Raw genomic sequence first — 13,699 nt, forward strand, 5'->3', positions numbered from 1 at the left:
TCTGTGAAAAATAGTTAATTGTTCTACAGGATTCTTTTAGGTAGTCATGGCCAAAATTACAAATAAACTTGTAGCTCTGAGAATGCCAGTCATGTCATTAAACTTTGGATAACATACAGCAATAAAGAGATAAAGTAGTACTTTATATGGGTAGCTTTTGTGCATGATGCTCTTCTAGATGCTTTCCTGGTTGAGTAATCAAAAATAATCATGTCAAAGTCTGTCTTCCCGAACTAATAAATATGATTTCTGAGAATTATTTTTGAAGTTTGTCATAAGCTCTTTACCTTCCTAAAGGTCCCCACCACTTCAGCTGTGGCATCTTGCAATAGGCCCCAGATATTGAGAGTTGATGATGTAGTTAAAGAATTGTTTTGGCTATGAGAGGAGATGCTGAAATTTAGGGATTTCAGACAATGACAACATGGACTTTGCAGGGAACACAAAAAATGTGTAAATCTTTCCAGCTACCAAACTTAGGTAATATTTTTCTTGAAATGTCAATATTTTGAGAGAAATATTTCTCTTGAAATATTTATTCCCTAGTTCAAGACGTATTAATGTCTGTTAGGATGCCTGAAAATGGGTCTGTAGAAGGAGATTACAAGATGTTGGACCTTACAGGCAATCTAAAGGAAATCTTAAAATTTCTAGTAATTATGGAAAAAAAAAATCACTAGCATAAAAATAAAGCCCTAAGTTCACTAACTGTGCTTGTCATGAGCTGTTCTTTCCTGCACTATCTTCTGCTTTATTCCAGCAGGTTATACCAAGGGTGCTACTCCACTGGCGGCCCCTTGAGACACCTTTAAATGAGTTACTGGCTGAACTGTGCTGTCCAGCTGTTTTAAGTCTCACTTTATATTAGCCATGTTGCATAAAAAAACCGTGTTGAACTAAAGATCTTTCCTCTTGTAGTTTCTTGTAGGTAAGGTGTTACTGCACCCTTGAAAAGTTGCATTTTATGCGTGTTGCTATTTTGCCTACTAATCACTTCTAGTTATGACAAACTGTGAGTGACGTGAGACATGTAGTGCATTTAGGAGAGAGTGAAACCTTTGTCTTACTAAATAGCTCTTTCTTTGGTCTACTTCAGTAGCTACTGCTTAAGTGAGATTGTAAGAGGCAGTTATGTTATCTAATGTACACTGCTAGTGTAGCTGATACAATGAGCTGAGCTGCTAAATGAATGCCCTTGGTGGATGAGAGGATTAATAAAAGCGCCTTCTTTTCTCCATTGCATATAGGCCCTCTGTCAGAAAGGTTTTAGTTCAGAACCATGATCAAAAATCAAACTAGTTCAGTTTATGGTATGAATGATATGTACTTTGTATCATGGCAGTATTAAGAAATTTAGAAATTCCTGATGATTTATCGAATGTGAAGAACTGAAAAGTCAGTGTTCTTGTAAAAGTAAATTTCCATGCTATTTTTATATGCAGTTTGCTTTATGGTAACTGTAGCTTTATGTACATGTGTGGAAATATGAAAGAAACTTTGAAAATACGTGTTTTCAATAGGTGTTATAGTATACATAAGGCTTAATTGGCACTTTTGCAGAACTGAATTTGATTATGCGTTTGTCATCTGAGATAACATGCTGCCCAAACAAATTTCTGCCAATAAAGCCTTCATTCCATTCCAGATTCTCATCTATTTTTAGACTTCCTTCTATTTTTTTAAGGAGTTCCATGGTCTCTGTTATTGCTGCCACACTGATTCATTGGGAAAGGATTTAGAGGTCAGTTTTAAACTGTAACTGTTTTTTCAAATTTAATTTCTGCAGCACTTCAAGGACTTAATACGTCTGCGTCGAACTGCAGAATGGCCTCGTTCTTCTTTAGATACAGAAGTATCAACAGCAAAGGAAACTCCAGAAATTGAACCACTTCCCTTTACACTGGCACATGAACGTTGCATTTCTGTAGTGCAAAAGCTGGCACTCTTTCTCTTGTCCATGGACTTTACTTGCCATGCAGATTTACTTCTTTTTGTTTGTAAGGTAAACATAATATGGAACATCACTATGTACCTGCAGTAGCAACCACATTAAATTAGTTTTCTATTGCTGCATTTTTGCTTGTTTGACGGTAAGATTAGCTGCAGCACTAAAATGGCTACTCATTTCTGGTGAAGTAGTTTTTCTATCTGTCACTTTTTGTGTGACTTATAATATAATATAAAATTGCATGGAAAAACTAGCTTTAAAAAAATATATCCATGTAATAACACTTGTGAAATTCTAAAGTATGAGCTGGTAAAAATACCTGATTTATTTATAAGCAAAATCTAATAATCATAGAAAATAAAGTTATTGTATACTTTCATAGGGTTAACTATGAATAGGCATATATTTAAACTTTCTTATTTTAATAGGTTCTTGCTAGAATTGCAAATGCTACAAGACCAACAATTCATTTATGTGAGATTGTAAATGAGACTCAATTAGAAAGATTATTGCTGCTTCTTGTTGGAACTGACTTTAACAGAGGAGACATCTCTTGGGGAGGAGCATGGGCTCAGTATTCTCTGACTTGTATGCTGCAGGACATTCTAGCAGGTTTGTTTTAAGATCATATTCTTTAGAAGATATCTTGCTCTTGAATCTTTCTTCCTTTAGTGTTTTGGGGGGGAGTTTATCACTATGTTAATCTGCTGACACAGTCTAAATTATTAAAAGAACCCAAAAAAATCATAACATTTAGGTTAGTGTGTAAAAATGCAATTTTAAAATTGCAATTAGAGTGACTTGTACATTGAAAAGTTCATTTTTATGTGACCCTGATTATTTGAAAATTATTCAGAACATTTCCCCTTGAAGAAATAAGCCCCCAGAGGATTTAGAGTTAGATGAAAAAAATGACATTGGCGTAGGCACTGGGATGTTAATTTGTAAGGGGAATAAAGTTTGAAATGAAGTTGTCTGCTTAATTTAATACCTAGGAGAGTTGTTGGCACCTATAGCAGCTGAAGCTATGGAAGAAAGTGCTTTGGGAGAAGATGCTGGAGCTTCAGCTGGAGATTCTGATGACTCTCTCCAGCAGTCCACTGTTCAGTTAGTGGAAACCATAGATGAACCTTTGACACATGACATTACAGGTAAATTATTCCATAATTCTGTATATGTGTATTTATTGAAAAGAGTAAAAAACGATTTTACTCATCTATCAAGGTAGCAGTAAAAGACTTTTTGGTGATAGTATAAATAGTTTTGGATAGTATAGGCAGATTGAGTAATTAATTTAGTTTTACATCTGGCAAGTAAAAAATTGTTATTTTTCATATTCTTTTTAAAAAGGCAACTTGATTGCATATTTTAACTTTTTCCACAAAGTTTTAATACTAAAAAGGTTAAAAATATCTGTTAAGTGTATTATGCATCCTTGTTGTATAATTTTAACTTGCTAATGTTAATATTCCTTTAATGATTCAAGGTGCTCCACCCTTGTCATCATTGGAAAAAGATAAGGACATTGATCTTGAATTACTGCAAGACCTGATGGAAGTTGATATTGATCCTTTGGATATTGATTTGGAAAAAGATCCCCTTGCAGCCAAAGTCTTCAAGGTATGTCACACCTAAATTTTCAAGATAACCTTTACATGTGAGATAGAAAAATCCTTACTCTCTTACACTTCTTCAGTAGTGGTATTTGATATCTTAGACCTGCTGCTAGTTTTTTGTGATGTTTAATGTGGAATGACAGGAAAGAATGCAAATATTCACTTCTCAGTTGACCACAAAATATTTTACCTTTGCATGAAGATACTTGTGTAAACAAGAGGTTCTGAGTTTACTCACACATTAGCACGTGTTGAAGACAACAAATGCATAATAAAAAAACAAGATCTAGTCTTGTTCTTTTTATTAAAAACAGTGCACCATTTCTGTGACTGATCTTAAGATGAGTTTATGTTGTTAGTATTGTATTTAAAAAAGGAAGCCAACGGTGCTCAGATTGGCTTCAGACTATGAAGAGAAGCAACTCACTTCAAAATTTACTTCACTGGGGAACAAGAAAATTACTAAGTACTTTTATACTTAAAATGAAGGCTAAATATACATATGTTTTACAGTTACGATGCTCTCAATGTCTGTAAAAAACCAAAAATCTTTAGACTTTAAAGAAACACACTGTTCATAATGAAATATTGAGTGTCTTTTCTCTGTTAAGAAGGATAACATTTGGAGTTTTTCCATGCCTATCACTATTGACTTAAACCTCTCATTTGAATTAACCTAAATTATCTGTCCCACCACCTGCTCAGAAAACATTGATTTTTTTTTTCTGTATTCCCTCATATGTCCTTCCACCCATTACCTATCATGTAAACATTTTTTACTTTAAATCTCAGTCTACCACCAATAATTACACTTACTGCTGAATGTCTGTGTTACTGATGTTTCCTGCCTTCTTTATTCTCCTGTCATGTCATGTGGCAGTACTCTTTAGTCAGCTTCATCCAAGATATCTTTTATTGTCTTATTACCTGCTTTGATGTCTACCAAAAAATCACCATGAAACTTCTTGATTCTTCATCCTTCTTAATATTTGCTTCTTTATCTCAAAAATAACAGTTAGTCTTGGATCTCCCCATGAAAAAGACCAGCATATGCAAATTGCCTTTATACAGTGTTACATTACTTTTTTCCTTGTGTCCATATGCTTTTTTAGTGTCTTAAATTATGACACAAGTAGAGATTACTCAGCTGTTTCTTTTTGAGCCCAGTACAAATAGTCCCTGAGCCTCCCTGAGGCTTTAAGGTACTTAATTACTCAAAATATCTGTGTAATGCTCTACTTCCAAATTTACAATATGGTACAAATGTGGGAAGAAAAACCGATGATAACATTTTCAAATTGTCTTCTTGAATCTTTGAGGCAGGTAACCACACTGCTGGATTTTGATAATCACTAAGGATTCAGTAGCTTATACCACAATAAGGATTGAAACAATTTTCTAAAGCTATTGGAACCAGTCTTCTGGTTTTAATTTTTTTAAGTTCCACATTTGTTTTTAGTCACTAAAAGCTTTTGGCAATCTAAAGACTTGCCATTTATTGTTTTTCCTTTGTTTTTTGTTTCTTTTTTTAGCCTATAAGCAGCACCTGGTATGATTACTGGGGTGCTGAATATGGCACCTACAATTACAATCCTTACATTGGTGGTGTTGGAATTCCAGTTGCAAAGCCACCTGTAACTACAGAAAAAAATGGATCACAAACTGTCAGCATATCAGTCTCTCAAGGTAAGCAGTGAATTGAAGTTCTGTTCATGGTCTCTTTTCTGTAATACTGTATTTGACACCTTAGGACAATAAATTATTTTAGCAATATCTATGTATTTTAAGAGGAAAGAATTACATTTTATATATGCCACTTTTTTTTTCCAGTAGTAACTGAGAGAATATAATGTGAGACTTACATTTAAAAAAGCCCAACATAGCAGAAAATCTTATTTTCTAAGATTTTGGAATGCTCTTATAGGCAGTTTTAAATAATTTCTGTTTTCTCAGGAAATTTTGGAAGCTCTTTTGTAGTTGGCTCTACCCCAAAGGAGTGAAGTGGCACACTTGTTTCATTTGTAGTACTACTGAAATGTGTGATAAATTTTTCTTTTGCCACACTGGGAAGAACTTTTTAGTTCTCATTTGAGAGCTGTTGCCTTAGGAAGAACTGACTTGAACATATGCAGATTGTCATGTGTGATAGTAAAGTAAGTGTGGAAAGAAATTGGGTCTGTTTCACAGAAATACAGTATTTTAATAATTATGTATTTCAGGTCTGTAAGAATGTTATAGAAAGTTAAAGGAACAAATTAAAGGTGAGATGAGCTCAGTTGTTCAGAGCATGGTGCTGGTAACACCAAGGTTGTGGGTCCAATGCCCATATGGGCCATTCTCTTAGGAGTTTGATTTGATGATCCTTGTGGGTCCCTTCCAATTCAGGATATTCTGTGATCCTGTAATCATGTATGTCCTTGATATACTCAGTTTTATCTTTTTTGTTGCCTTCTGTAGCTTTAGATGCACGTCTGGAAGTTGGACTTGAGCAGCAGGCTGAGCTGATGCTGAAAATGATGTCTACACTGGAGGCTGATTCCATTCTACAAGCATTAACAAACACATCTCCTACATGTAACTACATGATGTCAAATCATTCTCTTCACATAATGATCATGATGCTTTGAAGTTTGTAGTTATGTTTTCTGTAGTCACCTAGTAGATGAGAAAAAGTTACATTTTGCTTGAGTTTTCTTATTAGGCTGAACTTTAGAGATATTTCTTCATTCAGATTTATTATTATTAACTTATATGCCTGTATTTAAGACATTCTGTGAAACAGTCAACTATGTACATGGATTATGCTACAAAGAAGGGAAAATTTTCAGCTTTAGGTCTAGGTGCAAGCAAACATTAAGCTTCTTGTGGAGGCTTCATTCTTGGTGTTTGAAAGCTCTTTGCATTTGACGGTTACACCTACTAAGTGATGAAAGTGAATATACTTGAATACAATTTTGAACTCAGCTGTTCAATGAGCTTTATGTTACAAAAACACTCAGTGTTTTACTTTTGAACCTTTTTTCAGTGAGTTGTGCTGCCCATCTTGTTAAAATGTGTTTCTTTGTAGCCCTCTGGGTACTTCAATATGCATGCAGTCATTGGTTGAGTATGTAGTGATGGAGTAGGTTTAGTGATATCTTCAGAGTTTATTCTCTGGAAGTTCATTATTGTCTGCAACAGTGGCCCTGTAATGCATGAAAGAGATGTTCCAATTGTTTGTCTTACCAGGGCACTGCTGTAATAGCTGTGAAAATGTATTTGTGCGGACTTGGTTCCAAACAGTTTTTGTGAAGATGGAAATGTTTGACATTCAAATATGCCACTACTATGGCAGTCAGTAGTCCAAATCAACTCAACACTGTGTTGAAGATGTTCTGCTAAATTATAAAAAAGTGTCTTTCACTTAAGTACAAAATGCAAGGAAATAGTTAGGAAATGACTTCTGGCAACTTTTCAGAGTAATTCATGGGGGGATGGTGCCCTGTTTTGTTTTCTAGTGACGCAGTCTCCCAGTGGCACAGACGATTCCTTGCTGAGGGGATTACATGCTGCTAACCAAAATGCCCAGCTGATTGTGCAGTTGTCATCTTTACCTATGCTGAGTGCATGCTTCAACAAACTCTTTTCCATGCTGCAAGTCCACCATGTTCAGGTAGAGAATTTTGAATTTTAAATGTTCTGATAGTATTTTTCTCTAAATTTGAGAGTTGCTTTCCTCTACTTCTTGCTAGTTAGGGTTCAAGTAATCTGTTAGGTTATGTGCTTCATTGCTTATGAATATGTCATGGACAACAGTACTGTAATAAACAAATTAGAACAATGTAATAAACAAAGCTCTGAAAGCCTTTGTGAAAGCAGACATTGCTTGTTACCGTGGAAAACTGATATACATTTGCATATTTAAAAACAAGTTTCTATGTCCACTGAATGGTAATTGTTTGCTTATTAATGAAAAATGTTGCTAAGTGACACTTAATGACAAATGGAGATTTGTGGAGGTTTTCAAAACACAGTTGAATAAACCCCCAAGTGACAAAGTCTGATATCTTCTTTCGCATTCCTTTGAGCAGACTGGATTGGATAACTTGCAAAGGTTCCTTCCAATCTGAATTATCCAATGATCCACTATGGTAATAGCAAATTTAAAAGTTTGCTTTTTGAGAAGTCATTGGTTTAGCAATGCTTTTCTTGATTCATACAAAGGAAAGCCATGCATGCTGTATATATAATGATTAGATGCCTGCCTCCCTCTTGATCTTTTCATAGAGTGGCTGACTCCATCCCTCAATTGTTCCTTACACAAGAAACTGTTTTGGATGAGATATTTAAACATCCTTGATGCTTCCCCAGAATGTCTAAAGTTATTTTCCTCAGGGGAATTATTCAGAGTAAGCATCAGCATCTCTGAGGTTTCTTATTAGATAAATGGGCCTTTTGAATAATTTTGGTTGACTGGGAAACTATCATTTTAATAACATTCCAAAAGCTTCCCTGCAAACCTGTAAGCCTACCTGTACATGTTACAGGTATAGAGTTATGATAAAGGTATTTCCAAACAGTGTGCAAAGCAGCATTTTCTTAACACAAGTTTGAAGAAACTTCTTCAGAGAAATTATTTGGAAGACATCAATTACAAAAACAATAGCAGAAGCATTTGCTAGTTAGGCTGAATTTGCCTTGAATATTATGTTTAGCAGAATTTTCAAATCCAGTGAAAGAGAGAGGGAGTGTGTGTGTGCAGTGAAATAGTAGCAGCTGAGAATGTAGATCAGGCTTTTAAAATTAAAATTTTGATGCTCTGGGGTTCTGAGTTTGTTCTTATAGTGGGGTTTTTTTCACTTTCTTTCAGCTTGAATCCCTATTGCAGCTATGGCTCACATTAAGCCTGAATTCCAGCTCCTCTGGAAGTAAAGATAGTGGTGCTGATATTTTCCTTTATAATGCTAACCGAATACCTGTTGTTTCCCTAAACCAAGGTAAAATATATTAAGTATGGGAAATAAGTTTGGGCTTTTTTTTTTTTTAATACTCAATTTTTTCTAATAAGCAAAAAGTATTGCTGTAAGTATTTTTACTAAGATCAGTGTTGACATAATTTCTATGTTCTTATTAAAGAACTCTTGGTCTCGTTTTCTTCTTAAAGTGGAAAATACATTGCTAGAGTGTAACTGAGAGTTGATTGATTCAATTTTTATAAAATTAGTAGAAATGAAATGGTAAAATTTGTGGTTCTTAACTCAGAATTATTCCCAAGATGACTCATTAAAATCTACTTCTTAGTCTGAGATGAACTGTGAACTTTTCTGATGAATTTACTCTCCTTTGTACCATCCTCTGCCTCCCCTAACAAAGGGGTCAGCAGAGTGGGAAACCTCCATTACTGTTGAGCATCAGACTATCAATCTAGTATGAAGGCATGCTGAATTTTTTTTCTTTGCAATATGTTATGCTATTTAATTAAGAAAGTCTATGGTGTCTTGTGATAATCAAAAGTATTAGTGCCTGATATAATGAACCTGTTAAACTGACTTCCATGAAAACATTTGAAACCAGTTTCTTGGTATAGTTTTCTTTGAGATGTCAGGGTGTGTACACTGTAGAAAGTTCTGTGGACCAGTTCCTGTGAAGTTTTGATGAGGTTTCTTTTCCTAATTTCCTGCAACAGTAGTTGCAGGAACAGTGAAACAGTGGTCAAAATAAAATGGATGCAAGGAACAATAATATTAATAACAATAATCAGCATAGCACCTTGCAGTAAAAATTAGAAATTTATAGTAATACCTCAAAGATTAAAGCTTGAAAAAACTGTTTTTCTTGACAGCTTCAGTAACTAGCTTCCTGTCAGTTCTGGCATGGTATCCTAATACTTTACTTCGGACGTGGTGCCTTGTGCTTCACAGCCTAACACTCATGACAAATATGCAGCTTAATGGTAAGTTTGTTTGGTAGGTTTTCTTATGTTGACAGTTTCAGAGATGTACAAATGAATGTTGATTCCATCAGAAGACTTCCAGAACATTCCTTCTGTCGTATGCATGCTTTTGTTCTCCATTTACTTCAGGCTTTTCAAGAGTGAGCTCCTTGAATTGCTTTGTACCATGGGAAACAGAAACCCTTATGGTAAAAGAAAATGTCATTATATGTAAATCATCAGTGTCTTCCAAAAAACCGTTTTAGGACTAGCTAATGATCTCTGGGAAGAATTAGTTTTGTAGTATGAGAAGAAGTAGCAGAGAGGAATGATTATGTTGCTGTGAATGAGATGGAAGTTTTTCTGACAGAGTGGGAATATTTTTTGTAAATATGCAGGCACCAGTCACTGCTTATATTAAGCCATCTGAAAATAAGCCCCCAGCAGCTGAATCTATTAAAATAGAAATCCAGCCATTTCATTTCCCTGTGCATACCAGAAGTATCTCACATTCTCTATATTGCTCCACAACACACCAGAAATAATCTCACGTTGTGAATGAGATTTTGCCACAACACTGATAGAAATTAAAAGAAGTAGTTTTTAAATATTGCCTATGAATCTTTTTTTCATATTTGCCATTTCAAGTCATTGACTTTAAGATGCACTTTGTTCATAAAATTTTTACTTTCTGTGATGTTATTTAGAATTCAGTCTCACAAAAATCTGCTGAAATTTTTGCCATCAGGTGAAGAAGTAGAGCTGCAAAAAACTATTGAAAGAGACTTATGCACAAACTGAGACTTCACTCTTCTTCGTAGTATTTGAGAATAGATCATGGCCTGATCTCTGGAATAACTACCTTCAGTTACAAGCACATGTACTGTCAACTCTTGAGTCAGTCACACCTTATCAGAAGGGATAACCACATTCAGGCCTATGTGTGAATGTCCCTGTAACTCCCCCAGGGGCAGCTGTACACCTGAGCCAGTTGTGAAAGGGAGAACATTAGCATGATGGCATTTATCAGAAAGCATTGTCCCACTTCCACAGGATCTGTTTCACATTGGTCTTTTTTCAGGGCTTTGAACTGATTCAGTATACTACTACTGCAAGAGAAAGACTTCACATTTACTAAAGCTCATTTGTTTGATCACTGAAGGGTGTATTTTAACTCAAATTCCAGTCTTCAGAGTTCTTATCTGTTAAGCTCCCTACAGTTTTATTCTGAGAAGTCTTTGCATGTGCCAAGAACAAAAATACTGTGATTGTTTACAGAGTAATAGAACACTTGGTCTCTGTCTGACAAACTGAAAAAGGCACTTGAGTCTTATTCAAGTGTTGGACTAACACAAAAGGACAAATAAAAATGTCTGTATGTATTGCACCTACAAAATTAATATTGATTTTCAGGAATGCTGCCTTAGCAAGCTTGGAACACTGATTAGATGGTTTTGGGGCTTTGTATCTGTACTTACTGGAAAACTCAAAATTGTGGTCCTGAGTAAGCAGTTTTTGATACCTGATTTACGTGACACCATTTCCGCATCATGATATAAATATAAGGGTTTTGCACTAAAAATACTTGATTTATGCTTAATGTTTAAGATTACACATGTAATTTTTGTCTTTATTTTTAAGCTGGTCCAAGCAGTGCCATTGGAGCTCAGGAAAGTACTGCCCAATTGTTGGTGTCAGATCCCAACCTTATTCATGTGTTAGTGAAATTTCTTTCTGGCACTAACCCTCATGGAACGAATCAACACAGTCCACAGGTAATGAGCAATTAAAATAAGAGAAAAACTTTTTGCAGTAGGATTTCAAGATACTTGACAGAAATATGTGTTCATTCATAATGTATTATATCCTTGTCTTGTTTCTTCTTCTAGTTATAGACTTAGTTGGTTCTGATGAGCAGCCATAGGGAAGTTCATGTTGTTGATACACTCTCAGTAGTGCTGGTATGTTTTCACAGCTCTCTGGAGACTTGCCACAGAGAGAGGATGCCATATGTGAATGAAGTGTTCCATTCAGTTACTTTCCCAAAATCTGTTGGGTTGAGATAAAAATGCCAGTGAAGATTAAGTTTTAATATCTAAGAATTCCTGAACTTAAAATTGTACTTCATTTTCTTCCTGTTTCTGAATTCATGTGGTATTTGCTGCCTCTCCTAATTTCAATTAATGTTTTCTTGTTTTTTGCCATCTTTGAAATATCTATGAATAGTGTTTTAAAAAAAGCCCAAGTGAACTTAATTGTAGATAGTATTTGCCAGGAGTCTCAGTTTGGGAGACAGAAAACACCTGGTAGTTCCACAGAGGTTTTTTCCAGCAGATTTTCAAGAAAATATGTAATCATTTCCAGAACTTTAACACTGCACAATGCCATTAAAGTACTTACTTAAGTGTGTAGTTTGTGAAAAAACATTCAGATTAGCACAGAAGTGGATTCTGTATGGAGTATAGTTTGCATTACTGAAAAGAGAGTCTCAAGCTGAAAAACAAGTCTTAGACAAAGAACTGAATTTGTTGCTTTTGACTCTTGATTAATAATGGAAAAACACTTGATATAAATGGATACAGATTAGTTCTGTAAAGATGCTGCAAAAATTTTCAAAAAGCAAGTTAAGCTATGCAATACTTTCCTGTTCTTAGAAGATGTTAATGTTCTTGAAGACATTTTAGTTGTATATAATTCTTCCTAAAATGTCTTTTCTTCTAGGTTGGGCCAACAGCAACACAAGCTATGCAAGAATTTCTTACTCGATTACAGGTGCACCTCTCTTCAACTTGTCCTCAGATGTTCAGTGAATTTTTATTGAAATTAATACATATACTTTCAACAGAAAGGTAAATCTTACATGTTTATTTTTCTTTCATACCCTCCTTTTATTTAAAAATCTGTGTGATTGTGAATCACAGCTCCGATGTGTATGTGCCATGTCAGTGGAAGTCATCATTGTTGCTGCAGCACGAGCAGCAGGACCTGGGCTGCTCCTGGCACATGGAAAAGTGCATCTGGAATTCACACACAGCTGTGTAAGGGAGTGTCAATAGAGGCACTAAAATGTTGGACTGATCTTATTTAAAGCTTGGTGAAGTAATTCCCTGAAGTAAGGACACTGTTGATGAGCTTACCTATTAAAAAAAGTATTCTGAGAGGTCTGAATTAATGAAAGATTCCAGAAATTCATAGGTTGTGAAAATAGTACCGATGTCTTTTCTCACATGGTAGGATGAGTTGTGAGATTGCATATTTCTATTCATGCAATATGCATTTTTATTGCTTTATCTTTAGTGGGTTTTTTTCTCTCCACATGGCAGTGGAAAACACCCTTTGTCCCTCTCTCCTGGGGCCTATTGGTGCTCACTAGTGTGGAGAAGTGCCTCTGGCCACGGGAGAGAGAAGAGCTTGTGGCTCATCTTTCACAGTTCTGCTTCCTCAAGGCAAAGCCGATGGGCACAAGACTCTGTCTCAGTGGTACACTGGAGATAAGGCAATTGTTTAGGCTGAAGTACACTAGAAAGCTTTTCTTTCTGATATTGATGTTCTGCTCATCTCCAGACAAAGGCTTCCTTTAATTAGGGATGAGCTTCCTCAGTTCTGAGTTCCCAGTAGGTGGCACTGGTGTTATCTATTCTTTAATCTTAAAGAAAATGGTTTCTGCCTTCTCCAAGAGATTTTACCTTTGTAACTTAAATTATAGGAGTGGTGTTTACCAGGTCATATTGATGATCAGTGATTTCTACTAGACATGTCATGATTTTATTGTAATAAAATCATTAATTCCCAGTGAATCTTGGAGTGTGTGCCTGCATGCCAGTTTAAAATAAGCTAATGAGACCAGTGAAAGGGTAGTTTTTGAAACGTCTTAGGGTTTTTTTGTGAAATGCCATGAAATGGAAGCAAAGCACCAGGAAGGGATTTACATGGTTATTTCTAAGAACACAAGATAATTATGGAACTGATCATAAGATTAATTGTAAGGAAAAGCAGTATTTTACTGTTAGAATTACTTAAATTCCAAATAGTATTTTCAGGGCTATTTATATAAACTGTTTTGTTCCATATTTAATTTTAAAAGTTCGAGTAAGATTAATCACTGGGAAGAAAAAAATCCATCATGATTTCCTGTTAGCAACTAAATAGTCCTCATGATATTAAAGTATAGTGACTGCTTTCCATGAGGTTTTCTTGCCAATGTAGGAAACTTCACCAAGAACT

At 35.2% G+C, this 13,699-nt stretch overlaps 1 protein-coding gene across 5 annotated transcripts in view; it reads left to right on the plus strand.

The window, feature by feature from the left end:
* Window positions 1-13,699, plus strand: part of BIRC6 (baculoviral IAP repeat containing 6) — a 177,745-nt gene that overhangs the window by 68,588 nt on the left and 95,458 nt on the right. For all 5 annotated transcript variants that reach the window (XM_030945315.1, XM_030945316.1, XM_030945314.1 and 2 more), the window contains exons 35-45: window positions 1,787-2,002; window positions 2,377-2,560; window positions 2,944-3,099; window positions 3,435-3,568; window positions 5,097-5,250; window positions 6,022-6,138; window positions 7,062-7,216; window positions 8,414-8,540; window positions 9,386-9,496; window positions 11,117-11,250; window positions 12,197-12,324. In XM_030945315.1, the coding sequence (XP_030801175.1) occupies window positions 1,787-2,002; window positions 2,377-2,560; window positions 2,944-3,099; window positions 3,435-3,568; window positions 5,097-5,250; window positions 6,022-6,138; window positions 7,062-7,216; window positions 8,414-8,540; window positions 9,386-9,496; window positions 11,117-11,250; window positions 12,197-12,324 (1,616 nt within the window). The remainder of the gene's footprint in view (window positions 1-1,786; window positions 2,003-2,376; window positions 2,561-2,943; window positions 3,100-3,434; window positions 3,569-5,096; window positions 5,251-6,021; window positions 6,139-7,061; window positions 7,217-8,413; window positions 8,541-9,385; window positions 9,497-11,116; window positions 11,251-12,196; window positions 12,325-13,699) is intronic.

The sequence above is a fragment of the Camarhynchus parvulus genome, chromosome 3, assembly GCF_901933205.1.
Source record: "Camarhynchus parvulus chromosome 3, STF_HiC, whole genome shotgun sequence".
In the NCBI taxonomy this organism is placed as follows: domain Eukaryota; kingdom Metazoa; phylum Chordata; class Aves; order Passeriformes; family Thraupidae; genus Camarhynchus; species Camarhynchus parvulus.